Below are 26,222 nucleotides of genomic sequence, written 5' to 3' on the forward strand. Positions count from 1 at the left end.
CCTGGCTCAGGTGAGATGGGAACCCTCAGTCCTAGGGGTCTGGACCAGCTTAGAAAACTGTGCCACTGGGCAAGGGCCGACAGCCCTGTTCTCACACTGCCTGAGTTCAGTCCATGGACGCACACAGTTCCTAGCTCTGCTGGGCGCATTCACAGGTGACCCCGCAAACTGGGCCTCAGACTCTGGAGCCACATGGGATCCTAGCATTGTGACCCATCAAGGACTCTTCTAGTTTTCTGCAAAATGATCTTGTCTGTATATGTATATTTCTCAACCCCTTCCCCTTTCCCTTTTTCTATTTTTATTTATATTTTTTATTAGTAGTATTTCTACTCTGGAATCTATAATGAGCAAATTTCTATTACCATAGAGAAATTTGGCTAATTTTTTTTTCTTCCTGATTTCCTTAGAAATCCTAAGTAATGCACTGAAGAGAGGAGAGATCATTGCAAAGCAGGGAGGAGGTAGGAAACGCTTAGTTTGATGTTTGTTTTCTAGAATAGGCTGTTACTGCTGGGGATAGTAGAGTGTAGTGGTAAGACGCTTGGGCTCTGACAGACTCCCAGGGTGGGGCCATCTCTCCCTCTCCTAGCTGTGTGACGTTTGGCAAGTCACTGAACCTCTCTGTTTCTCATCCTAATCTGTAAAATGGGGGTGTAATAATACCTACCTCTGGGTTGTTGTGAAGAGTAAGTGAGCTAATGCACGTGCGCACTTACGTAAGTGCTGTGTGTTAGCCATTGTCGTTATTATAATGCCCCTGTGATTTGGAGACTTTCTTGTTTTCCATACTCCAAAATTGTAAATTCCTAAAAGTAAATATTTTTTTCCTTATATAAACTTGATTATAAGAGTGAAAGTACACGTAATAGATGACAAATACTTACTAAAATATACACGTGTACTCATTATTAGAATTCAGAAATTTTTTGAAGAAAGTAGTGATGCCCAGTGATGAATTTTGGCCTATATTCTTGGTAAACATTTTGGTCTGTATTCTTCCATTAATGCAGTTTAATGGGTACTTAGAACTAAATATGCTTTTTAGCCCAATTTTCCTCAAGGCTCTGAGTATCTTGGTATTTCCTTAGCATCTCCCCTGCTGTGGTGGGCTGGTTCTACAGCTCCAGACCGGCTCCGCTGCTTCCTAATTCTCTGCTGTTAGCATTGGGAGTTGCCTCATTTCTGAGGCCACTGGGCAAACTGCCCACCCTTGCTAGGTCCCTTGCCTTTTCCTGTTAAAATGAGAGGAAGTTAGGTAGTTTCTGAGACATTTCTGTTCTGAAAGTCAGATATTCTTAAAGTTGGGCTTGTTTTTTGCCACTGAGTATGCTGCTATTCAGCTAAGGAACCAGGCACGGAGAAGTGGAGTGACTTGTCGAGGTCACAGCCTTGGTCAGAGTACCGGTTGGATTTGCATCTTGGACTAGGCTGCTTGGTCAGTAATGGGCTGGCTTTGGACTGGACCACCATTCTCAGCGGGGCCATGGTGGTGAAGCTTGAGAGAGGGGCCTTGCGCTCAGTGTGTGCAAAGTGGTGGGTGGTGGCCTTGCTAGGGGAACCAGGCCCTCCCTCTCCGGAGTTGCCAGCACCACAGCCAAGGGTCCCTGTGGACTGCTGACTGACCCTGGGCCTCTTCCCAAGCCTACTCTGCAGTGCCACTGACGTCTTCCTTCCAAAGCCAGCAAAATCAGACATAGGTGTCCCTGACAGTGAGGTTCCTGGAAGTGGCCAGCTGTGTGCATTTGTATACAGAGCATCTGGTTTGGTGCTTCTGTTTGTTTTCTTTCTCTCTGCTTGATTATGTGGCTGTCTAGTCACTTGTCTGTGCCCTGGAAGTGCTAAGGAAATGCAGCCAGACTGGCCACCAGCAGAGCACCTTACAGGGACAGCTGGGGGAGGTTAAAGGTTGTGAGTGACTTTGCATCATCTCCATGTGACTCCTGTCCATTACATTGGGCGGCCCTCCTGAGTGTGGGGTTCCCACACCTTCCCCAAGAGCTTTTTTTCTCAATGTCTAATGAAGGGGAAACCTCAGGTCTCAGGATTTGACATGTGTGGCTCACAGAGCTTGTCACAGATAGTAGCACCTGGGAAGCCACACAGAGGTGGGATTTTGCTCTTTCTAAATGTTACTACAGAAATTGCAACTGTGCAGCATAGGAAGAACGATAAGGACCCTGTGTACTTACTATGCGGCTTTTAACAGTTGTCAACATTTGAGGGGTGTCTTAGTGGGAAATTATTGCGGGGCTTAATTCCCGATCTGTGCTTGTAAACTGAAGTGCCCAGGCCTGGCATTGTGTGCACACACGTGCACCAGCCCCTGACACCCCTTGTGTTTTGTGTCCCTGTTTCAGGTGGAGGTGGAGGCAGCGTTCCCGGAATTGAGAGGATGGGCCCTGGCATTGACCGCATTGGCGGTGCTGGCATGGAGCGCATGGGCGCAGGCCTGGGCCATGGCATGGATCGTGTGGGCTCCGAGATTGAGCGCATGGGCCTGGTCATGGACCGCATGGGCTCTGTGGAGCGCATGGGCTCTGGCATTGAGCGCATGGGCCCACTGGGCCTCGACCACATGGCCTCCAGCATCGAGCGCATGGGCCAGACCATGGAGCGCATTGGCTCTGGCGTGGAGCGCATGGGCGCCGGCATGGGCTTCGGCCTGGAGCGCATGGCCGCTCCCATCGACCGCGTGGGCCAAACCATTGAGCGCATGGGCTCTGGTGTGGAGCGCATGGGCCCTGCCATCGAGCGCATGGGCCTGAGCATGGAGCGCATGGTACCCGCAGGCATGGGGGCTGGCCTGGAGCGCATGGGCCCTGTGATGGATCGCATGGCCACTGGCCTGGAGCGCATGGGCGCCAACAACCTGGAGCGTATGGGCCTGGAGCGCATGGGCGCCAACAGTCTGGAGCGCATGGGCCTGGAGCGGATGGGCGCCAACAGCCTCGAGCGCATGGGCCCTGCCATGGGCCCAGCCTTGGGTGCTGGCATTGAGCGCATGGGCCTGGCCATGGGTGGCGGTGGCGGTGCCAGCTTTGACCGCGCCATCGAGATGGAGCGTGGCAACTTTGGAGGAAGCTTCGCAGGTTCCTTTGGCGGAGCTGGAGGCCATGCTCCTGGGGTGGCTAGGAAGGCCTGCCAGATATTTGTGAGAAATGTGAGTGTCTCTTGGTGTTGCTATGCATGAAGGAAGGAGGGAGGCAGGGCTGGTGGGACTGAATGATGGCAGGGCTAGGTCATTGGTGATGTCCCCGATGGGGAACCAGGTAACATGGATAGCACACCTCATCCCCAGAGGCTGGTGCTGGTGGGACAAGGAGGGAGTGTGAGAGTTTTAGGCACTTGTATGGCAAGAACATTGGGTTCTGGGAGAGCCTGGGCTTTTCCAACTTGCTAGACTACAGAGCGCTGTGAGCTAAAAGGCCCTAGTTTGTGATCCTGTGGCTTGAAGAGCCACTAAGTCTTGGCAGGATGATTCAGAGAAAGAGGCGGCTGGAATTGAATTATCTGTCCCAACTCAGCCACCTTTAGCCACTGTTGAGGGATTCTGTGGGCCACACAGCACAGGCCCAAAGCGTCGCAGACAGAGTCCCAAGAGTGAACTGGCTGTGGAGCCTCACAGTCTTGTCCCAGATAGACTTGTTTTGTTCCCTGCTGAGTCTGCAGGGCAGCCAGCTTCTGTGAGTAAGAAATCCTTGCGGTGGCCTCTGAGCCAGCTGTGAGGTCTGTGGTAGGATTTGGTCGGATCGTACATCAGTCTTCTTTTTCCCCCCAGCTCCCATTTGATTTCACATGGAAGATGCTAAAGGACAAATTCAACGAATGTGGTAAGTGTGTCGAAAGGGCTTTGCTAGGTGCTTTTTTTTTTTTTTTTTTTTTTTTTGCTAGGTGCTTTTGTGTGCTGTGGCTTGTTGGTGACACTGCCGAGTTGAGCAGTGAAGCTTCCTCCCTGGTCTTCACAGCACTCCATTGACTCCGGAGGATCGCTGGGATTTGCCAGTTTTCTGCCTGTGCAGATACTCCGGCATGTTGTTGAGTGTCCTGTTATGTGTCGCACGCTTTTTTCCACCTGTGTTCTTACTGCATCCTTAGCTTTCTTTTTGTCTTCCTATTTGGAGTTTTTGAAAGGAGTCAGTGTTGTCCCAATTTCACAGATGTCAGGCAGTCACCTTCCTAAAGGTGCATGGCTTCTAGGTGGCAAAGCTAAATAACCATGTCCCAAACAGGGTCGCTTTCTCCCCCAGCATAGCTAGTTCGGTGGCCCTGAGCACCTGCAGTACTGTGTAGAGGTGAGGCTCGGGCTTCTTTTCAGCTACATCAACATTAAGCCCGAGCATGCTTCGTGGTGGTTGCCTTGGGGTTCTCTGTCCCTGTTTCAGCAGTGGCTCGGATTTCACCCTCATTGCTGTTTCTCCCTGGGTCTTCTCTCTGGGCAAGCTGTTGAGTCACGCACGGCCAACTCCTCAGTTCCCACACTTTAGTGAGATATTCCGAACAGTCAGATGGGATCACGCCACTCCTCCTGCTTCGGAGATGCCTGGGGGGCCCTGTGCCTACAAGGGAAGTCCAAACTCCAGGCCCTTGAAGGCTTGATCCCATCCTCCTCTGTCTTCCTCCTGTCCCTCTGTCTGAGCAGAACACGAGTGCTACAAGTCCCCAAAATGCTCTAGTGCCAGCTTCTGGTGAATTTCCACTTAAGCTTTTTCAGAACTTCCCTGAGAGGACCCCCCCCAGCTCACCACCACCATGTTGGTCCTCTCCTTGGCAGAGCTAGTGCTGCTGGAATCGTGGACCTCCAGCTCCATTTGCATGGTGGTGTCCTTGGCACTCACTTAGAACCCTGGGTTCTAGGGTGCATACCCTGTAGACCTGACCTGCTTCTGCAGTGCTGGCACATATCCCGACACTAATAGGTGCTCGAATGAATAAGTGTGGCCTGCTTGCTCACTGTCACTGGGCTTATGTCAGGGCAACGCAGAGGTGTCAGTTGGATTGGCGATGGCTTTGTAACTGGGGCGGTGGCGTATTGAAAATGAAGCCTCTGTAAAATTTGCCCATGAAGTTGGCTTTATGTGGCTCCTTTTTTGAACCTTCTGGAACATAAAGCATACATTTGAAGCCTCCAGGAAGGTTTATCATGGTGCACTCAGGCTGTTGTCCTGTTAGCAGGAGCATGACAATGTGGCTGAGGGCCCGTAGTCGCTGGTTCCTGCCATTGTGTTCTGAGCACTCACACTCCAGGTGTGGGGGCCTCTCTGCTTTTTGACTTTGTCAACCAGAATCCAACAGATGCTCTGGACTGAGTGGAGCCCAGACAGGCTGAGCTCCGGGTTTGCCTGATCACTGTGGTCTTTTCTTCCTCTCTGTGCCAGGCCACGTGCTGTACGCTGACATCAAGATGGAGAACGGGAAGTCCAAGGGGTGCGGAGTGGTGAAGTTCGAGTCTCCAGAGGTGGCCGAGCGAGCCTGCCGGATGATGAACGGCATGAAGCTGAGTGGCCGGGAGATTGACGTGCGAATCGATAGAAACGCTTAAGCAGTTGCCTTTTTTAAACATCGATACCAGACCTCTGAATTTGTATTTTTTCTTGTTAACCATTTTAATTTGTTGGCTGGATGTATAAAGATGTTTAAAAAATTCAGTTGCTTTTTGGGGTAATTTGAATTACTTTTTTAATGACTGGGGTTCCATTTGACTGTTTGCATTGAGATTGCAATGTGCGCAATTTTTTTTGTAGTTGTGGCATCTTGTTGACATCAAATATGACTTTGATAATAAATACCAGTTCCTGAAATGGGCGTGCCCATGTGTTTGTGTTCTGGGGACAACCATCTGAGGTTTGGGGAGCTGTAGCCACGGGGGCTCCCGGCTTCCCTCGGAGCAGTGACCACCAGGGATCTCTCCCCGTTCTTGCTTGTCCGAGGGCCCTGGGGGTGGGAGGACCTTGGAAAACTCGTCTGTGTATGGTCACGTTGCTGGTAAAAAAAAAAATGAAAAAGAAGAAAAAAAACCTCTTCTGTGGAAACTGCCTTCTGAGTGGTCTTTAATTCCCCAGTGCTGATAATGGAGTGTTTGGCTGTTTAGAGCTGTCCGGAAAGCCACCCTGTCACCCTCCTGTGCCATTTCTGTGGGGCACAGGCCCTGTGTCAGGCTCATTTCCAGGTGGGCTTTTCTTTGCCGAAACAGACTGAGCAGTATGCAGTTTCCGGGCATATTCCTCTCTGTCAGAGGTTCAGGCTGAATTTGATAACCCAGGCTCTGTCAGGATTGGTTGTTGTCCCCTCTCCACACCGTGAAGTGCCCTCTTAGGTCACCAGGGCAGACAGATGTGTGCAGCCTTGTGGAACCCCGGCTGCTGCTGTCCTGCTTGCATGTGGAGGGTTGCAGGGTGTGGGCACACGTCCTGCCCAGCTCCCTCCCTGCCCCCTTGCTGGTGACAGGTGGGTCTGATCACCCATGGTCCCACCTTGATCCCTGAGGGCTGAGACCATAGGGGTGGTGCCCCCCCGCCAGACACACCCCCTTCCCAGTGCTTGACTAGGTGGCTTCCTGTGCCTTTGCTACACTGTGCATGCCAATCAGGAGCCAAGAAGAGACAGGAAGCAGGGCTTGCTTTAAAGAGGGGTTTTATGTGGCCATACGGGAGCCTGGGCATCCCTGTGACTTTGCCAAACCGGGATGTGGGGCTCCTGGGTGCTGGGCTGCCGGCTGTCCTGGGTGCCCACATCTGCAGCTTCACGGTCCCCGGGGCAGTGCTTGGCTCTCCAGAGGGTCTGCCAAGGAAGGGTGACTCCCATGGACCCCCTTCCCCAGAAGCAGGGTAGTGAGCAGCCCCCCCCAGGTCATCACCGTGCCCCCTCCAGCCTTCCGGGAGCACCCACGTACCCCAGAAGCCAACGTCGTCGTACACCTCCGTTTCCCTGGCAGAAAGCACAGTTGGGTCAGCACGGGCACCCTGGCCCATGGCCCCCGTCCCCAGCCCCCCACGGCCAGGGCACTCACAGGGGCAGGAGGGCTGTCCTGGGCACGTAGCCATCTGTGGAGAGAGCAGGCTCGGGTGGGTTCTCCGCCCGGGGAACCAGGGCGGCCACCCCAGTCTGCGGGGCCAGGCTCACTCACACTTGCCCTTAGGGTCCCGGCACAGCATCTCCTCCTTGCTGGTGTACTCAATCACCTCCAAGATCTCCCCGCGCCGGATGCCCAGGTGCTTGCCGCCCCCGCGCCGGGTCTTGGCGTTGGGGTCGATCATCATCTTCGTGTGAACCACAATCTCCCCTTCAAACTGGAGGGTGAGACGTCAGAGCTTTTGCTCGTGCCATCACCCCTGGGCACCCACCCATCTTCTTTCTGAGGACGGGATTCACGGGGCCTGAGGCCCAGCCCTCCCAGGACTCTTGGCTTGACTTGTCTTGGCATCAGCACCTTGAACTTCTTCCGGAACTCTCTCTCGGCTTTCTCTGCCTTCCTGATCTGCTTCAGCAACTTTGGGTCCGTGGGCGGCACCTGCTGTGGCTGGGAGGCCTTCTCCTTCCTGGTCCCCCCAACCCAAGGAATCGGGGTGCCTGTGAGCAAAGCGTGCTCATTCTCTTCCCAGGGCTCCTTCCACTGTCCTCCCAGAGCTTCGCCCCACCCTGTCCTCCCCGCTCTGCCCCGTGGCACCTGGGTGCCGGGTCTTGTGGCGGCCTCCTGGCGGCTTGCTGGGTCAGTGGCATTTCTCCTGGGGGTGGTGGGAACAAGAAGTCAGGGCAGGCAGCGTCGTGGGCTCAGCCTGTACCCTGGTGGCTGGATCTTGAGTGAGCCCTTCCTGTGTCAGGTCCCCTCCCAGCCCCCACCCTGCCCACCTCCCCAGGCCTTTCTGGGGGGTTATCAGTTCTAGTGGGTTGCCACCCGTTTCCTTCATTCCTGCTGTGTGTTAGGCATGGTGGAAACTGCTAGCCTAATTGTGACCCTCAGAGCAACGTTTTTCTCGCTAGTAGGTGATGCTGTCATTCCCATCCCATCTGTGAGGAAAATAAAGGCTCAGAGAGAGGTCAAGGAGGCAGCCCAAGGTCACCCAGCGGCTAAGTGGCGGAGGCAGGATTGATTTGTAGGTCCATTTCACGTCTGCTGTTTAGAGCAGGTTGGGTTCTGGAGCTATCATGAGACCTGGGTGGAAAATGAGGCAGAGGCAGGAGGATGGGGAGAGAGTGGTCAGTGGGTACAAAGGTACAACTGGTAGGAGTAAGTTCTGGTGTTCTGTTGCACAGCAGGGTGATGAGGGTTAATGTTGCATATCACAAAACAGCTCAAAGAGGCTTTTGAATGTTCTCTCCACAAAAAGATGATAAATGCATGAGGTGATGGATAACTTCAACACAAACATGTATCAAGCCATCAAATAGTGCCCCATAAATGTGTACAGTTATCGTGTGTCAATTTTAAAAATCATTTTTTTTAAAAGCCTCCGTGGTGGGGTTCTTGGGCTGGTGACCAATGGTGAGACTATAGATCAAGGGGTCTCCCGGGGTGAGGGCCCACGTGTGCCCTTTCACTACCTGGCAAACCACCAAGCTTCCCGGTACGAGCCCTGCTGGCAGAGGTTTGGTTTCCAGGAACCCCAGGTGGGTGACGGATCTGGAACCTGAGGCCCCAGCTTGCCCTCTCTGAATGACCTGGAGGGGTACCTGGGTCGTACCTGTCCACCCCGACAGATGCCGAGCCAGGCCATCCACAGTCCCTCCAACTGCTCGTGCCTCTCTGTCACCCAGCTAGGAGCAAACCTAGCTTTGGCAGGTCAGGGCCCCTGCAGACCCAGCACAGCCAGGAGCACTTACCTGCAGCGTGACTGGAACAGGCCACTCTCAGCAAGCCCTGCCTTCCCCACAGGGCCTGTTCACTTCCTGAGAGAGGCTGGGCCCTGCCCCCTTCCAGAGGAGCCCCCCCACTGTCCAAGAACCTCTGGAGGGGAGCTGCTCCTAACCCGGGAGTGTGGGGCAAGGCTGCAGGGCTGCTGGGAGTGGCCCGAGGCTGGCTGTGAGTGGTCCAGGCTCTTTTTTTTTTTTGTCTTTTTGAGTCAGTCTTGCTCTGTCACCCAGGCTGGAGTACAATGGCGCCATCATAGCTCACTGCAGCCTCGAACACCTGCCTCAGCCTCCCAAGTAGCTAGGATTACAGGCGTGAGCCACCACGCCTGGCTAGATTTTTCTATTTTTTGTAGAGATGGGGTCTCGCTCTTGCTAAGGCTGGTCTCGAATTTACAGCCTCAAGCAATCTGCCTGCCTCGGCCGCCCAAAGTGCTGGTATTACACCCGTGACAGCTGCCCTCCTGGCCATCCGCATCCTCAAAAGCAGCCCCCAGACCCCAGGCCACAGAGCCTGCCCTGGAGCGGAAGCCCGAGTGGCCCTGCCAGGAAGCTGTGTGCTAACAGGGAGGTGTCGCAAGGAGCTCCTGGGGAGACCTCAGGAGAAGCAGAAGGGGCCCAGGAAGGAGCAGCAAGTGCAGCCGGGTTTCTGTAGCGGGACCTCGGGCTGGTGGCGAGAGCAGTGGCATGCTAATGACAGAGCTCTGTGTACCCGCTGTGTGCGCTGGGGCTTCCCAGATCCTCAAACTTGCACCTCTGTAAAATGGGGGTGATGCTGCCTTGGTGGGAGGTGAGATTCGGGACATGCACACAAAGTGCTTGCACGGAAACCCTGTGCTTTCACCAAGGCGTTAACCCTGCACAGGCCTACTCAGCCTTCACCCCACCTCACTTGGAAGAAAGATGAGAAGGTCCTTTGGGACCTCAGAGCAGACAGTGCCCTGAAGGCGGGGCCGCCTGGGAACCTGGACAGAGTGAGAGCTGCCACGCCTGCCCGCAGCCCATGCCTGTCTGCCTCCAGTGTTTGGGCCAGCAACAAACCTCTGCCCCTGGGACTGGGGCCAGAGTCATCTGTGGGCTCCACGTCGTCGTACATCTCGTAGATCTCATCCGGGTCCCTGCAGGGGATACCTGAGATGAGGCCTCACCCAGCCCTGCAGCTTGCACCCAGCTCGCACCCATCCGCATCTACTCCCCACACTCACTGTGGGGGCACTTCGGGCTGTCGGGCCTGGAAATGGATCCCCGCAGAAGAGCGGGTCCTGCGTAGATCTGCAGAGAGAGAGTGCAGGAGGGAGACCGCTCTGCCCACAGCCCCCAGCACCCCCCTTCCTGCCTGTGCCACCTGCCCGCCCTCACCCACCTGCGGCTGCCCTGGGTGGTCTCCAGAAGCGCTGGATGTCTAAGGGGCCTGGGGGCAGCGGAGGCTTGGCTGGAGGGGGTCCCAGGCTGCTGACAGAGGGCAGAGGCCTCCTCCGGGGTGGTTGGCCGGGTTTGAGGCCTCCTGACCTCCAACGAGGTGTGCCGGGGGCTCCAAACCCAGGGCTGAACAGAAGCCGGTGGCTGGAGCCCGCAACGGCAGTGGGCAGTGAGCTCTCCGAAACCGAGCTAGGGAGCAGGGGCTTTCTACGGAGGTCACCGAAGAGCTCGGTCTGCTGGTGCCTCTTGAGCAGAGCATTGGGCTCAGGCTGTGACAACTTGCGGGGTGGCCCTCGGTGCTCCGGCTGCAGAAACTTCCTGGGGAAAGAATTGAACTCGGGCTCCGAGGACGTCCTGGGGAGTCCGCCCAGCTCAGGCTGCTGAGGGGGCTTCTTGGAAGGCACTTTGAATTCGGGCTGCCGTGACCTCTTAGGAAGCACACTGACTTCAGGCTCCGAGGACGTCCTTGTAAGGTCTCCAAACGCGGGCTGCAGGGGCTTCTGGGGGAGGTCACCCAGAAGAGGCTGTGGGGCCTTTTTGGGTAAGGCACCAAAGTCCGGCTTTGGGGAGTGAGCGTGGGGCTCACTGGGCTCAGGCTTCGAGAGGGGCGTCTGAGGGACTTCACTGGACTCCAGCTGCGGCAGGGACTTCTTAGGGAGGCCTCCGACCTGGGGCTGCGGGGGTTTCTTAGGGTACACATGGAACTCAGGCTGTGGGGGCTTCTTGGGAAATTCACTGAAGTCAGGCTTCGGGGAGTGGGGGTGGGGCTCACTGGGCTCAGGCTTCCAGGGGGGCATCTGAGGGACTTCACTGGACTCCAGCTGCGGCAGGGACTTCTTAGGGAGGCCTCCGACCTGGGGCTGCGGGGGATTCTTGGGAAAGGTACTGAACTCGTGCTGCGAGGGCTTCAGGGTGGTCTCACTGGACTCAGGCTGTGGGAACTTCCTGGGGAATGCGCTGAATTTGGGTTCTGAGGGGGGCTTGGCAGGTTTGCTGAACTCCGGCTGCAGGGGCTTGGGGACAAGTGTGCTGGGCTCCGGCAGCAAGGCCTTCCGAGGGGCCTCATCAACCTCAGGCTGCGGGGACTTCCTGGAAAACTGAGTGGCCTCGAGTTTTGGGAACTTCTTGGAGAGTTCACTGAACTCAGGCTGCGGGGGCTTCCTGGGGAGGTCGGCAAACTCGGGCTGCGGGGGCTTCCTGGGGAGGTCGGCAAACTCAGGCTGCGGGGGCTTCTTGGGGAGGTCGGCAAACTCGGGCTGTGGGGGCTTCCTGGGGAGGTCGGCAAACTCGGGCTGCGGGGGCTTCCTGGGGAGGTCGGCAAACTCGGGCTGTGGGGGCTTCCTGGGGAGGTCGGCAAACTCGGGCTGCGGGGGCTTCTTGGGGAGGTCGGCAAACTCGGGCTGTGGGGGCTTCTTGGGAAACTGAGTGGCCTCGAACTGTGGGAACTTCTTGGAGACTTCACTGAACTCAGGTTTGGAAGGCTTCTTGGGGAGGTCAGCGAGCTCAGGCTGCGGAGGCTTCAAGGACACTGCACCGAACTCAGGATGCAGGGATTTCTTGGGTTGCTCGCTTAGCTCAGGTTGAGGAAACTTCTTGAGCTTGTTGAAGTCAGGCTTCGGGGGTTTTCTGGGGAGTTCACTGGGCTCGGCCTGAGAGGTTTGGAACTTTGCTTGGAGGCTCCGGAAGTCCTGATGGCCCTCCTAGGGGACAAGGGGGCCGGTCAGGCAGGGGCTCTAATGCGTCACGGAGGCCGGGCGCGGTGGCTCACACCTGTAATCCTAGCACTCTGGGAGGCCGAGGCGGGTGGATTGCTCGAGGTCAGGAGTTCCAGACCAGCCTGAGCAAGAGCGAGACCCCGTCTCTACTAAAAAATAGAAAGGAATTATCTGGACAACTAAAAATATATATAGAAAAAAAAATTAGCCAGGCCTGGTGGTGCATGTCTGTAGTCCCAGTCCTGGAGAGGCTGAGGCAGAAGAATCGCTTGAGCCCAGGAGTTTGAGGTTCCTGTGAGCTAGGCTGACGCCACGGCACTCACTCTAGCCCGGGCAACAGAGCGAGACTGTGTCTCCAAAAAAAAAAAAAGAAGCATCATGGAGTGACAGGGACCTGGGGTCCCTCAGACACAACCCACCACCACCACCACCACCCTGTTCCTTCTACTCCTGGAAACCACACCCTCTTGACTTCTAGCTGCCTAATCTGCACCCAGCCTCCCCGCAGCGGGACCCGAGCCCCTGACGCCCCTCTCCGCAGTGGGCGATGCCTGCCGAGCATCCTCAACCCCCTCATTCTTTCACATCCCTGTCATGTCCCCAGTCCCTTCTGTGCTGATTTCAAAATACATCCGGAATCCACCCACTTCTCACTGCCTGCTACTGTCAGCCCGGCTGGAGGCACCATCCCCCGCTGGCCTGGGTGACTGAAACAGGCTCCTTCCTGGTCCACCGTGTGCCCCCCACGCAATCTCCCGTCAGTCTCCCCCACAGCAGCTGGAGGAAGAAGCCCGTTGAGCCCTGAGTGTCTTTGTGTCCTTCCTCACGGTCAGTCTGGCAGCGGTTTCCTCATGTCTCCACCCTTCAAGCTTAAGGCCTCTCCGACCCAGCCACCTCCTCCTCCTCCTTGCTGCTCCCTGAACACTTGAGCACCCTCTCTCCCTTCTCTGGGCCCCTGCCTGGCCCCTCACCTGCTGGGGACACTTCCCCTGGACCCCTCAGGGCTCCTCTACCTCGTCTAAGTCCCTGCACTAACATTTCCTCATTAGAGTGGTGTCCTGAGACCACCCTACTTTTTGGATTCCCCCTTCTCCATACAATCCATGCTCCCCAACCTGTATGATTTCCCTCTTCCTACCTGCGCCACGCCTCATACTATTTTACTCACGTTGTTTTTTAATGTGTCTTCACTGGGTGTTTTTGTTTTGGTTTTTTTTTAGAGACAGGGCCTCGCTCTGTCGCCCAGGCCATGCAGTGGCACGGTCACAGCTCACGGCAGCCTCCAACTCCTGGGCTCAAGTGAGCCTCCCGCCTCGGCCTCCCAAGGTGCTGGGATTACAGGCGTGAGCCACCACCACGCCCAGCGTTGACTGGGTTTTCTTGGCTTTTTTGTCTCCCTAAACCCAGTCCCCATAGTCCTTCAGCCCCTACAGGGCAGAGACTTGGGTCATTCATCGCTGCTCTCCCAGTGCCTGACACATAACAGGTGCTCAGTAAATATTTGCTGAAATAAAATAATTCACAAGAGCACAAAACAGCCACGTTCTCAGCCTGAGCGTCACAGACACACAGAAATGTTTGCAAACAGACTGGGAGGCAGATGTGGGTGCAGGGTCTCTCTTGCACTGTCGCCAAGACTCGGACTGATGGTCAGGGACGCTCACAGTCAACAGTGCCTGCGAGGACCAGCCAGCAGCCCCAAAGCGTGGGCACTGTCACCAAACAAGTCCCCTCACGGCTGGCCGTGCACCGTCAGTCTCAGACGCAGGCTGATGCACACACAGGCCAGGCCCCCTCTGACCTACAAACGCCCTCAGAGGTGGCCCTGCCTCAGGCCCCCAGGCCTGGCTCCACCTGGGGTTGAAGAGGTTGGGGAGGGGAAGAGTAGAAACCTATGGCCTTTGTCCCCTGTCTGTGCCTTGTTCTTCCCATCCAAGGGCCCAGGCATGAGGAGCGAACCTCGGAAAAGCGGCAGTTCCCGCCTGGGGCCTCTGTCGAAGCCCCTAGCGTGGAGCAGGGGTGCTGTTGAGGGAAGTGCTCGCAGGTGACCACAGGGCTATACAAGTCAGGGTTATCAGGTCACAACTCGGGTGACCAGCGGGGGGAGAGTGCAGCGGGCACATGACCTACTTTGTCACCCCGCAGGAAGCCCCGTGCTCTCGCCCTGCCTGCCTGTTGCCAGGCTGCTGTTCAGGCTGACCTGGGCAGAGGAGTGGTCTCAGGCAGTCCCACCTGTCCCCCTTGCAGTCACATCCCCAGCCTGGGCCCCAGGAGCATGAAGTGTCCTGGAGCTGTGCCCTGGCGGCTTCAGACCTCCGAGGCCTTGCCGTGGACCCTCCTGTTTCCCAGCCCGTCTCTGCTGCCCCATTCGTGGAATGTGCCCTCCGATGCCACCTGCTGCGCCCCTGGTCCCCACCCAGCACGGGCCTCTTCCCCCGACTCACCATGGCTGCGGGCAGGTGATGGGCCACCGGGCGATTGGGACCCGAGCTGGGGCTGCTGCCTTCAGGAAGTGACTGTGGCTTCTGCTCCACGGGCCAGCACACGGGGTGGGGGCTGCCGGGGAGAGGGGTGGGGAAGGCAGAGGAGGAAGGAAGGGAGGCGGGGATGGCCTCAGCCTGTCCCTAGATCCTGCCAGGTCACTTCTGTCCCCTTTGAGTTCCTGTCCTGCCTGCCACTGTCCCCAGGCCTGCATGGGTGTCAGCACGTTCCCAACATGGTCACTGGTTTATTGACTCTTTGCCGTCCCTGCCTTGCTGCCACCACGTTTGTGTCCTGACCTGGGAGGACTCTGTGCCAGACCCTGGTGACCTCAGGAATTCAGTGTGGGTTGGAAAGCCCACAGGAGGGGAGATCTCAGTGGGGAATTGGTATGGTCAGCTCTGGGGCGTAGGCAGCTCCTGGAGAGGCTGGGGGACCCGGGACATGGGGGCCAGTGTGACAGGCGAGGCCCCCATCTGCCTTCCTCATTTCAACACTTCCCCATAATCCGATTCCCAGCTCTGAGCGGGACTTACCTGTTACGGGGGCAGATGTCTCATGGGCCATGGGGAGGGGACCAGACTGGCGCCCAGGGCAGAGGACTCAGCTGGGATGGCGGATTTGGGGTGGGTGGATGGGTGGTGTCAAATGCCTTGTCTTTGGGGAAAGGAGTGGGTCTGAGGACATGCCAGTTTCCCTGAAGTTGAAGGTAGAGGACAGAGAAGGAACCAGAAGACAGACAGGCCAAGAGGCGGTGAAGGCATCATCAGGCTTTGGGCTCAGTCCCCAGGAGATAGGTGACCTTGGAATCACCCTTTATAAAGTTAATAAAGGGCCACAAGGTGGGAGCTGCGGTAGGGTCCTGAACTCTGCAAAGGGATAGGCGTAGTCAAGAACTATATATAGGCCGGGTGTAGTGGCTCACCCCTGTAATCAATCCTAGCACTCTGGGACGCCCAGGCGGGAGGATTGCTCGAGGTCAGCAGTTCGAGACCAGCCTAAGCAAGAGCGAGACCCCCGTCTCTACTAAAAAAATAGAAAAAAATTAGCTGGACAACTAAAAAATATATAGAAAAAATTAGCCGGGCATGGTGGCACATGCCTGTAGTCCCAGCTACTCGGGAGGCTGAGGCAGGATGATTGCTTGAGCCCAGGAGTTTGAGGTTGCTGTGAGCTAGGCTGATGCCACAGCACTCACTCTAGCCTGGGAGACAGAGTGAGACTCTATCTCAAAAAAAAAAAGAAACAAAAGAAATATATATGCACCCAGCCATGGTCCCCTGGCTTGCTTTGCTGTAACTGATTACGACTCAGGAGTCACACAGCAAATAGTGACAAAGATTGACTTTCTTCATTGCTCCCGTAGATAATGTCACCCTGTGAAACCTAAGGCTAGTTTTTGAGATACCTTCCAGGCCCCGCATTCCAGTGGATCCGCTGACCCACCGAGACCAGTGGCCCACACCAAGGAACTAACTCAGCTGGTCTTGCTGCCCCCACCCAGGACTGACTCAGCACAAGAAGGCAATTTCTACACCCCTGTGGCTCCACCCCCGAACCCGGCCAAGGCAGCAGCCAATCAAAAACAACAGTAACACAAGAAAACAAACAAAAAAAACCCCTTTCTCCCAAATTCTTGGGGAGAAGGATTTGAGAACTTCCTTCTGTTTCCTAGCATGGTGTCTGTGGGTTTTTTTTTTTTATTTGAGACAGGGTCTCACTCTGTCGCCACCTGGGCTGGAGTACAGTGGTGTCATCATAGCTCACAGCAACCTCAAACTCCTGGGCTCAAGCGATCCTCCTGCCTCAGCCTTCCGAGTAGCTGGGACTATATGCAAGTGCCACCATGCCTGGCTAATTTTTCTATTTTTTGTAGAGATGGGGTCTTGCTCTTATTCAGGCTGGTCTCGAACTCCTCGCCTCAAGTGATCCTCCCGCCTCAACCTCCCAAAGTGCTAGGATTACAGGCCTGAGCCACTGGGCCCAGCCTCGGCCGCGACATTAAGCTCTCTCTCTGCTGCAACCCCTGTAACCCCTGCCATCTCAGTGTATGGCTTCCTCTTGAGTGGCAGGCAATGAACTTGTAACCACTTCAGTGGCAGCAGGTGAAGGAAAAAACATCCATTAGGACAGTGTAGACCCCGATGCTCGATTTGGCCACACGTTGGAGTCTCCTAAGCAGTTTAGAGACAGAACCTCCCGGAGATTCTGACTTAATGAGTCTGGGATGTGGCCTGAGCAAGGGGGTTTTTTAGATCCTGGCAGGTGATTCTAGTGCACAGCTAAGTTGACAAGCACCAGTTCCCCGGAGTCACCCTGAGTGGCTGTTACAGTGCAGGTTCTGACTCAGCTGAGTCAAGTCCCAGATAATGCCAAACGCTGCCAGTCCGTGGACCACACCTGGAGTAGCAAGGGTAGGGGTGGCTCTTGGGAATGAAAGATGTGCTTTCTTGAGCTTATTTGAATGAAAAGGGTCCCCTGAGACTGAGGGAGGGCGTGGCTTTCCCAGCAGGAGCCCTTCTTGCACCTGCTGCGCTCCGTCCTGTGTCACAGTTTCCAGATGTGGGTCCCCCTCCAAACAGGAGTCCCGAGGACAGGGAACATGAGGTCTGGGTCCTCTCTGGGTCTCCAAGACCATAGTCAGTGAGGGCAAGAATGAAAGAACAAGGGATTAATAGCCAAGAGCATACAGTAGGCGCTCAATCAAGGCAAACTAAAGGGCTGAATGACAGCTGATGACTCCCCAGGCTCCTGGGCAGGCCACTCCGTGTGGACACCGCCAGGCCGGAATGCGCAGGTTGGAGGGTCCAACCCAGCGCTCATGCACCGGGGTCCCGCGCAGGCTCTGGGCACCGCCGCCAGGGGGCGTGTCCCCCCAATTCCCTTTGTATATTTGGAGCCTTCTTGGCGGCTCCCAGTAGGGGTCCGGCCGGGCTGTGGATGGACGGCGACAGATGGCTCCCGCTGGGGAGTGGGAGTTCGGTGAGGGTAACCGAACCGGCACCCGCAGGTGACACAGCTGGTGCTGAACACTTTGCCGGGCTCTGGCCAACCGCCCCCTCTGGGTGCGCGGACGTGGGTGCGCGCCTGGATCGGGACTGCGCTCGCCTCCGCTCTTCCAATCCCCGCAGTGTGACACTCCTAGGGGCCTCCTGCTGGCCAAAGCCAGGGCCCTAAGAGGACCCAGCTTTTGGTTATCCCAGAGTTGGGGGCAGGGGGACCCTCTGCAGGATCACAGCTTGGCCAGAGGGAGGGAGGGGGCAGCGGCTGCTGGAGCGCAGAAGGGGACACAGTAAAGCTTCCCAGGGAAGCAGTTGGGCGTGAGGTAGGAGGTACTTTTGGAGTGGGCAGGGTGGTCCTGACCCAGCTCCCTGGGCTTTGGGGCAGAGTTGTTTCATTGAGGTCCGGAGGGCAGCGTGGGGGCTGTGGACCCGATGCACCCATGGGAGGGCTGTTCCGTCTCTTTGGAAAGGTGCTGGCAGACCAGGGAGTAGCACAGCCCAGAACTTGACGGGGAGGAGGACTCCTGGGGGCCCCTGATTCCCTGCAGAGGGGTTCGGAGTCCCAGGGGACAGGAAGATGGAGATGAGGGAGAGGCTGGGCCTAGAGCCAGATCTCAAATGGCGTCCAGGGGCCCTGGGTGTGTGGCAACAGGGAGTGTCCCATGGGCCTGCTGCCAGGGTTTTCTCATCTGTGGTAACTGTGCCCAGCTCCCAAGGTGGTGCATGATCAGAGTCACCCCTGACGTGGAGCTAGGCCTGGCTAGAGGCAGGGCTCAGTCAGGCTATTCTAGCCTCACCTTCTCCATCTGTAAAATGGGTCCCTTGGCCCTGCCCCACCTAGATTCTTGGAGCCCCTGGGTCCCCTGATGACCTGTCCCGCCCTACAGCTGGTGCTGAGTGACAACCATCTCCTTGGGGGCCTTAGGGTACTGGCAGAGTGGACACCCAGCCTGAGCCACGTGTGCTGTGGCTGTGGCATCATGGAGGATGTGGCAGCCCAGGATGTGAGGCCAGGCAGCAGGGCAGGCAGGTGGATTCTCAGGACACTCACGTGCCCCTCCCACCCCTTGAGAAGCTGCAGGGGACGCAGAGCCCAGAACTGTCCAACTGCGAGGTGATGTGGCAGCTGTGTGGCTGGGAGCAGGTGTGGAGCTGATGCCCCAGTTTGTCCACCTGGATGGCTTCGACCCAGAGCCTGAAGTGGACGTGCTGGGGGACCGGGATTCTAAGGATAATGAGGGGGGGCAAGTGGAAGGTGAGAGGGCAGGGAGGGAGGGGTGGGGTCTGGGGACCCTGCCCAAGGGATGCCTGGGGTCTTGGCTGCAGTTACAATGAAGAGGTGACAGACAACTCCAAAGTAGATTCAGAAGATGAGGGAGGGGGAGGAGGAGGTATGGAATGGAACAAGGTGGGGTCGGAGGGTTCTTGCTCACAGCATGTCTGTGTTCTCCAGGAGGATGAGGGAGACAATGAGTGTGGCCCTGGGAGGGGAGGGGGAGATTTGAGGTGGGGCCTTGTGGGCTACTGGGAGAACAAGGTCTTCATCTAGAGGACAGTGGGGAACCACTGAAGGGTACTGGGCAGGGGAGGGGGACAGCAAGAAGAGAGCCTGTTTCCAGGAATGTTCAGGCTGAGGGGATGGGTAGGAGGGGGAGAGTAGAGATCTGGTCTAGGGGGTCACGGGGCTGGCAGGACCTAGACAGAAGGGAACTGGTTGGAGGAGGCAAGACCAGCCTCCGAGGGGAAGCCACTTGAGAGGCTGGACTGATTGGGCTCTGGGCTGGGACAGCAGTGTGGCCCTGGATTTTGAACCGTGACCCCAGTCTGGCTTTCCATGATGGGGTATGGGAGGGTTCTTGCTAGGGCAGGGTTGAAGAGGGAGCCCAGGACCCACCCACCTTCCCAGAGCTAGGGCAGTGGAGGATACGGGTCTGCAGGACAGCAAGGGAGATGAAGACAAGGCCTGGGCCCCCATCCTGCTCACAGACTGCCCTGCCCTGCGAAAGGATGCTCCTTCCTTCCTTTGTTCCTTCCTTAGCGTTGGCCTCAGGGGCTGAGGGGCTGCAACCAGGTCAGTCCCTCCCCGCACCTTCCCAGGACCAACCTCTCGGCCATCCTCCCAATTTCTGGTACTTTTCAAATACAAGAAAACTGGCCGGGCGTGGTGGCTCATGCCTGTAATCCCAGCACTTTGGGAAGCTGAGGCAGGAGGATCGCTTGAGGCCAGGAGTTTAAGACTAGCCTGGGCAACATATCGAGACCTCATCTCTACAAAAACCAAAAATTAGCCTGGCATGGCGTCTCGAGCTTGTAGTTCCAGCTACTCAGGAGGCTGAGGCGAGAGGATCACTTGAGCCCAGGAGTTGGAGGCTGCAATGAGCTATGACTGCGCCGTGGCACTCTAGCCTGCAGAGCAGAGTTAGACCCTGTCTCAAAAATATTTTTAGGCCATTAAATATGAAATGTCCGATTTCAACTCAAAAGTGTAGTTTATTCTATCTCAAATGAGAAGCAGAACAATTAATCAAAGTATGCACCTAAACTATCGACGCAGTTTTGCCATCTTAACGGTAGCTCGTTTATGCCAGCAGTGAAGAAGCCTAGAGATTGGGTGGCGAGGAAATCATTAAAGGCGTTTTCCACAGGTTGTTGAGAATGGAGTATTTTTCCTTGCAAGAAGTGGTCCAAAGCCTGGAAGAAGTTGTAGTTAGTTGGTGCAAGGTCTGGTGAATACGGTGGATGAGAGTGTTTCCAAGCGTAGCTGCTGTAGTTTGAGCAGTGTTTGTGAGACACATGGTCGAGCGTTGTCTTGCAAGAGGATTGGCCTGTCTCTAATGACTAATCTCGGCTGCTTAATCACAAGCATCCTCATCATTTCATCCAGGTGGTTGCAGTAGACACCCACTGTAATCGATTCACTAGGTTTCAAGAAGCTGAGTGGATAATACCAGTGCTGGATCACCAAACACACACCATTAGCTTTTTTTGATAAATATTTGGTTTTAGACTGTGTTTCAGCACTTCATCTTTGTCCAACCGTTGTGCCAAATGCTTGCGATTGTCAAAGAGAATCCATTTTTCATCACACGTTAACAACACGGTGTAGAAATGGTTCACCTTTATGTGGTGACAGCAGAGAAAGGCAAGCTTCCAGACAATCTCTCTTCTGATGCTCGTTTAATTCACGTGGAACCCATCTATCCAGCTTCTTTACCTTGCCCATTTGTTTCAAATGGTCCAATATTGTTGGAATAGTAGCGTCAAACCTTGCTGCTAATTCACTTATAGGCTGAAATGGATTCACTTCCACTACAGCTTTCAGCCCATCATTATCTACCTTGGTGTCAGGTTGCCCATGTGACTCATTTTCAAGATTAAAATCACCAGAACGGAACTTTGCAAACCATCGACGTAATGTGCATTCATTAGCCACATCCTTCCCAGACACTTTGTTGCTATTTCCAGCTGTCTGCGCTGCATTGGTTCCACGATGGAACTCATTTTCCAAAATAGCACGAATTTTTGACTTGTCCATGGTTTCACAAAAAAATGGTTCTAAAAAAAATTTGAAAGATAATCACAAGCCAAAGTGTGCGTTTGAAAGAATAAGCATGTACCTTCACAATAAACATAAAACAAGAAGTGTCAAAGTGAAATGGCAGAGACATCAACTGTCAGACTTAGTACTTAAAGAAATCGGACATTTCATACTTAATAACCTAATGGTAAAACTGGAACATTCTATCCCATCTGGTTTCTAGAAGTGGGGGTACAGGACAGTGGGCACTGGCCGCTCCACCTACAGCTAGATGCAGTGGCATAAAACTGGAGACCTGGGTCCCAGTGTTGAGGTGACAGGGGAGATGGACACAGATGGGCCGTGAGGGGACAGGTCCTGCACCTGTGGAGTGACCTCCAGAGGTGTGGGTGTACCCAGGACGGCTAGGTGCTGGCCCACCGTGCATCGGAGGGGCAAGGGACCCAGACACAGCACAGGCCGGCTCATCGCGCCTCCTTTATTGTCCCTTCCCTCCCCCAACTTACAAAACTACCCACTCCCCAGGGCCCACTCCAACGCAGCAGAGTTCAGAGTGGCGAGAAAACCGGAAGCTCCCCCTCTGACAGCAGCGGCGACACCTTGGGTGCAAGCGGGGCCGGTTCTGAGTGGGGCAGAAGAGGGGGGCGCCTGAGTCTCGGCGCTGCCTCTCGCCTCTGGACCCCCGCCCTGTCCACCCGCGCGTTCCTCGACCTTACCCGCCGGGGTGTCGGGACGCGGCGGCGGGGGCGCTGGGGCGCCGGGGCGGTGGTCCTCCAGGTGCAGCGTCATGGCGGGCCGCGAGGCCGTGGAGAAGGCGCACTGCATGCATGAGTAGCGGCCCCGCGTGTGCTCCCACACGATGCGGCTCGGAGCCGCGTGCCCTGCGGGCAGGCAGGACCCCGTCAGTGCGCCAAGGACGGTGCATGGTGGACAGAGGCCAGTCGCACCTTTCCGCCTCCCTATGAGCTCACAGGCCCCGGGGGGAGAGGGAGGCAGGCCTGTCTGGATCCGTTTCTCCCTCACCTGTCCGCCCTTGTACTAGGGAGAACTAAACTTGGCTTTTTCGTGTCCCCTAGTCCCATCCCCGGCTCCACCGCAGGGGAGAAGGCCCGCGCGAGGTGTACACGGGAACGCCGGCGCAGATGAAGGCGCAGGTGCCAGTAATTCTTAAGGCAAAATCCTGTATTTCGGGAGTGGCATTTCCGGCCACCTGAGAAGGAGGTGGGCACTGTTGCCCCCCCCAGCATCCACTGGACCCCGCAGGGCTCAGGAAAGAAAGCCCCTCCACCCCTCCCTGGTGGTCACCTGCACGCACCTGAGGGCGCATCGGAGCCGCCCTGGGGTCTTCGAGGGCTGCTTCCAGCACCTGCAGCGAAGGGGCGGGTCAAGTTCAGAGTCAGGGCAAGCCCAGCCCGCCCCCTCAGGCGGCTCCGCCCCCACACTCACCTTGGCTCTTTTTCCAGACTGCGGCGCTGGAGGCCGGGGGCCCGGGCGCGGTGGCCAGGAAGTGGCGCAGGCGTGGGGGGCTTAGGCCAAAGGGCGCGGGGTTCAAATAGGGCAGGTAGGGCCCAGTGGGCGTGGGGGCAGGGGCAGGGGTCGTGAAGGGCTCGAGCAGCGGGAACTGCAGGCCCTGCGCGGCCGACGCAGGGTCGGACTCCGGGGGGCGCTCAGGCGCAGGTGGCTCCTTCTCCAGGGCTGGGGGTGGTGGCGGGGCTGGGCTCTGCGCATGCTCTGCGCAAACATGCAGATGCTTGAAGAGAGAGCGGTGCGTGCGGAAGCGCAGAAGGCAATTCTCACACCTGGGGGCGGGCAAAGGGTTGGGCTGGGACTCCTGGGCGACAAGGTGGGGGCCTATCCGATGCCACCTGGGGACCCGCCCTTCGAGCGTGGGAAGGGAGGAGCCTGGACCCAATGTGCCGATGGTGGCTTCCCCACCTGCGGGGAAGGAGATTGCCTAAGCTCCCCCGCCCACCAACAACTATGGCCACGACCCTTCTAGACCCATTTGGGTCGGAGTCCTGGGAAAACGCAGGAGGAAGTCTCGATTTTAACTTAGGTGGCCGGTTTTCCACTTGGGAGGTAAAGCAAGGCTGGTTGGAGCCACACCCCTGTAGGCCCCGCCCCTTCCGAGCTCTGTCCTGCTCTAGATACCAGTCTGTCCTCTGGCCGGGTAAGGGGAGGGCTTGCTCGAGGCCACGCCCACCTCCAGATGCGACCCCTGCACCCTGCCTAGGAAGGGACAAAGTCCCAGACCCTACACACAGGTTGGGGCTGTGGCAGCCTGCATGTCAGGGTGGTCAGGGTCTCACTTGAAGTAGCGATTGGGCTTGTAATGCAGCTTGCCGTGCGCCACCAGTTCCTGCATGCTGGGGAAGGTCTCGGTGCAGCTCAGGGCTGAGCAGCGGAAGAGCTTGCCTGGCACGGATGAAGGACAGAGGAGTGGGGTGGGGGTGGGACATTCTGCCTGCCTCCCACCCTAACCAGCTTCCTCACCACCTGTCCTGGCCCTACCTTCCAGGGACTGTGTGGGCGGGCAGTGGGTTCGCAGATGCTGTGCCAAGTCACGAACGCTGGGGAAACTGAGGCAGCAGCCAGGGCTGGAGCAAGGTATTTGCTTCCCTGCAAAATGCACAGAATAAGTGTCACTGGTCCCTTCCCCAACGAAGTTGCCCCCATCTCCAGGGCTCTGCCCAGAGAAGCATATATATGACGCCAGAAATACTCTGCTGGTTTATGAAATATATATGATGCTGGAATCACCCTGCTGGTTTCCTACTGGGGCTTTTACTCTCAGCCTCCCCCAACAGACTGATGTGCCACAGAGCAGGGACTGGATCCGTCAGGCTCATCACTGGAGCCACAGCCTGATACACACTTTTTGCTCAGTAAATGAATGACATCCCTCTAGACGGGCCATGAGTTTGGAGATACTCTATACTCCTCATTCCTCATTGTTCCAGGGCCTGTGACTCCCCAGAAGGCCCCATCACAGGTCACCTGGTGGTGGGCGCCGTCTGGGAGGCCGCAGGTCCTCACTGGTCACAGAGACTGTGCTGGTGGTGCCAGGGCTGGGTCCAGGGCCAGGCTGGCAGGTGTCTGGGGCTGGGGAGGCACCCTGCTGTGTCCCTCCGGGCCCTCCACGTTCCCACACTGGGGAGGTGGCTGCCTGGTCAAGGCCTGACTCCTCTGCCATGGAGGAGGTGGCTACAGCAGCCACAACCGGGGACAACACCTCCTTGTCTGTCTCACTGGAGTTGGGCTCTTCGGTGGCCGGCATTTCCGGGCTGGGCCCCAAGGGTTGCTCCTCCTGGTGGAAGGAAGAGGTAGAGAGAAACTTTCTGGGCTCAAGGTCTGCCTGGGTCAGCCAGGGAATCCGTCCCACACGGCCAGGACCTGTTGAATGGGCTCAACATTCCCCCCACCCCCATGACCCAGTCAGTACCCATCCTAATGTGAACTAAAATAAAATCTTAAGGCTCACCCCTCCACCAGATGACTGAATGGACCCCCTCTTGGCCAAAGGGATATCCTAAAACTAAATCGCCTGCCACGAGGAGGGAGGTCAGACATGGCTCATCATGCCCCCTCCCTTCTTGGAGACATCCTTTGTAACCCATTAACAGCCCTAAGCGTATGTAAGACAAATCTGCAGGTCCTCAATTTACACAAAAAATATGTCTGGTGGCTTATCTCTGATAAACAACTCCTTATGTTAAAACATCCCAAGCCTTTAAACAAAGCTTCCTATCTTTAACCAATTACAAGTCAAAGAATCTTTAAACCCACCTATAACCTGTAAGCCCCTCCCCCCCTTAGAGATGGCCCACCTTTTCCGGCCAAACCAATGTGTGCCTCCTGAATATTGATTTATGACTTTACCTGTAACCCCTGTCTCCCTGAAATGTATAAAACCAAACTGTAACCCAGCCACACCAAGTCCATGTGCTCAAGGCTTCTTGGGTATGGCTCCAGGTCATGGTCCTCAAATTTGGCTCAGAATAAATCTTTTTAAAATTATTTTACAGTTTGGCTTTTTCCCGTTGACACTAAGGCATCACAAGCAAGAGAGGGCAAATGGGGTAAGGGTGGATTGAGCTAATTCAGCATATGAGAAGCATCCCCTCGCCCCCAATTTGGGCAGGTGGGCGGTCCCAAATGACACAGGGGCGTGGCCTAGAGTGAGTGGGCGGGGTCATGGCTAGGAGGGCGGGGCTCTGGACTGGGATCAGCTAGGAAGATAGTGGAGGGGCCAGAAATGGATTATTTGAGGACCGAGATATACCGGGCGGCCTCGAACTGTGTAGACGATCTTGGACGTGCTGGGGATCCAGAGGTGTAAGGTTTAGGGGCGGAGCCCGAGTCTGGTGGGCGTGGCCCAGTAGAAGCCGGGCCCGGAAGTACGGGTAGGGCGCTCGCCGAGTGACAGCCTGCGGCGGGCGGGTGCCCGGATGTGGGGGCGGGGTCGGCAGAGGGTGTGTGCGCTACAGGGCCGCTCCCGGCCAGTCCCAGCTGCTCAGCCGCACCCGCGCCCGCGCCCCCGCGCTCACCATCCTCCACTCAGATCGGCCTCTTGTTCCGGTGGCTCCGGCGGCTCCGATCGAGGCGGCGAGTACCCTCTCGGAGATGCAGGCTCGCGTTCACGTCGGCGCCATTTTCCGCCTCCCGGCTCTCGCGAGAATGGGGGCGGGGCCTGCGGGGGGCGCTCCGTGAGGGGGCGGGGCCTGAGGCCCGGGTTGGCCTAGCCCGTAGCGTGGACGCGGGTGTCGACGTGCAAGCAGAGGGCAGTGACACAGCGCGGCTTCCAGGGGGTCCGTGCGCACAGATCCGAGATGAGGGAATCTCTCCAAGCCTCGGTGTCCTCGTCTGCAAAATGGGCACCTTTATCCCCTCCCGCTCCGTCCTGTCTGCAGCTCTGGAAGGGCGATTAACAGCAGTTGTCTTTCTGCTGAATTGGCAACATTTATTAAAATTTTCAGTGTACCTAGTTCTACAGTTGGAACAGGTCCATTGTAATAGCGAAGGGCGGAAAACAAACTCAGTCCTCAGGCTTAATAAAGGGATGTAGCCTCAGGTTGGAGAGAGGTGCTTCCTGGGGGTGGCTCTCCTGTGTGCTAGGCGCTGGTCTAGGGGCTGGGGACCCACAGTGCACAGGACAAAGAGCAATCCTTGTTTTCGAGGCATGCTCACATTTTAATATGGGAAAACAGGCCCTGCAAGGTG

General features: G+C 56.5%; 3 protein-coding genes across 12 annotated transcripts in view; 1 reads left to right on the forward strand and 2 right to left on the reverse strand.

Annotated features, from left to right (window-relative positions):
* Positions 1 to 5,801, forward strand: part of HNRNPM (heterogeneous nuclear ribonucleoprotein M) — a 39,812-nt gene extending 34,011 nt beyond the window's left edge. For 6 of the 9 annotated variants that reach the window (XM_045548036.1, XM_045548027.1, XM_045548046.1 and 3 more), the window contains 4 exons: positions 411 to 464; positions 2,361 to 3,163; positions 3,782 to 3,833; positions 5,379 to 5,801. In XM_045548036.1, coding sequence (XP_045403992.1) covers positions 411 to 464; positions 2,361 to 3,163; positions 3,782 to 3,833; positions 5,379 to 5,542 — 1,073 coding nt within the window. In that variant the 3' untranslated portion in view covers positions 5,543 to 5,801. The remainder of the gene's footprint in view (positions 1 to 410; positions 465 to 2,360; positions 3,164 to 3,781; positions 3,834 to 5,378) is intronic. The other 3 variants (XM_045548056.1, XM_045548072.1, XM_045548087.1) reach the window with 1 other exon arrangement.
* Positions 5,802 to 6,616: 815 nt separating this feature from the next.
* On the reverse strand, positions 6,617 to 21,470 carry PRAM1 (PML-RARA regulated adaptor molecule 1). The gene is made up of 15 exons (XM_045549992.1): positions 21,366 to 21,470; positions 19,363 to 19,395; positions 18,898 to 19,094; positions 18,529 to 18,689; positions 17,248 to 17,426; positions 14,426 to 14,599; positions 10,211 to 11,966; positions 10,053 to 10,119; positions 9,889 to 9,965; positions 7,667 to 7,724; positions 7,430 to 7,538; positions 7,127 to 7,289; positions 7,010 to 7,043; positions 6,893 to 6,927; positions 6,617 to 6,780 (listed from the first exon to the last, which is right to left on the reverse strand). The coding sequence occupies exons 1-15, from the start codon at positions 21,468 to 21,470 to the stop codon at positions 6,743 to 6,745; spliced, it is 3,186 nt and encodes a 1,061-aa protein (XP_045405948.1). The 3' UTR covers positions 6,617 to 6,742.
* Positions 21,459 to 25,668, reverse strand: ZNF414 (zinc finger protein 414). Of its 2 annotated transcripts, none has more exons than XM_045548102.1 (8): positions 25,550 to 25,668; positions 24,000 to 24,309; positions 23,514 to 23,621; positions 23,312 to 23,417; positions 22,449 to 22,801; positions 22,318 to 22,368; positions 21,719 to 21,883; positions 21,459 to 21,601 (listed from the first exon to the last, which is right to left on the reverse strand). In XM_045548102.1, the coding sequence occupies exons 1-8, from the start codon at positions 25,550 to 25,552 to the stop codon at positions 21,513 to 21,515; spliced, it is 1,185 nt and encodes a 394-aa protein (XP_045404058.1). In that variant the 5' UTR covers positions 25,553 to 25,668; the 3' UTR covers positions 21,459 to 21,512. The 2 variants fall into 2 exon arrangements, with proteins under 2 accessions (XP_045404058.1, XP_045404067.1); XM_045548111.1 differs by having other exon boundaries at positions 21,459 to 21,624.
* Between the last annotated feature and the right edge of the window lie 554 nt (positions 25,669 to 26,222).

The sequence above is a fragment of the Lemur catta genome, chromosome 1 (genome assembly GCF_020740605.2).
Source record: "Lemur catta isolate mLemCat1 chromosome 1, mLemCat1.pri, whole genome shotgun sequence".
In the NCBI taxonomy this organism is placed as follows: Eukaryota; Metazoa; Chordata; class Mammalia; order Primates; family Lemuridae; genus Lemur; species Lemur catta.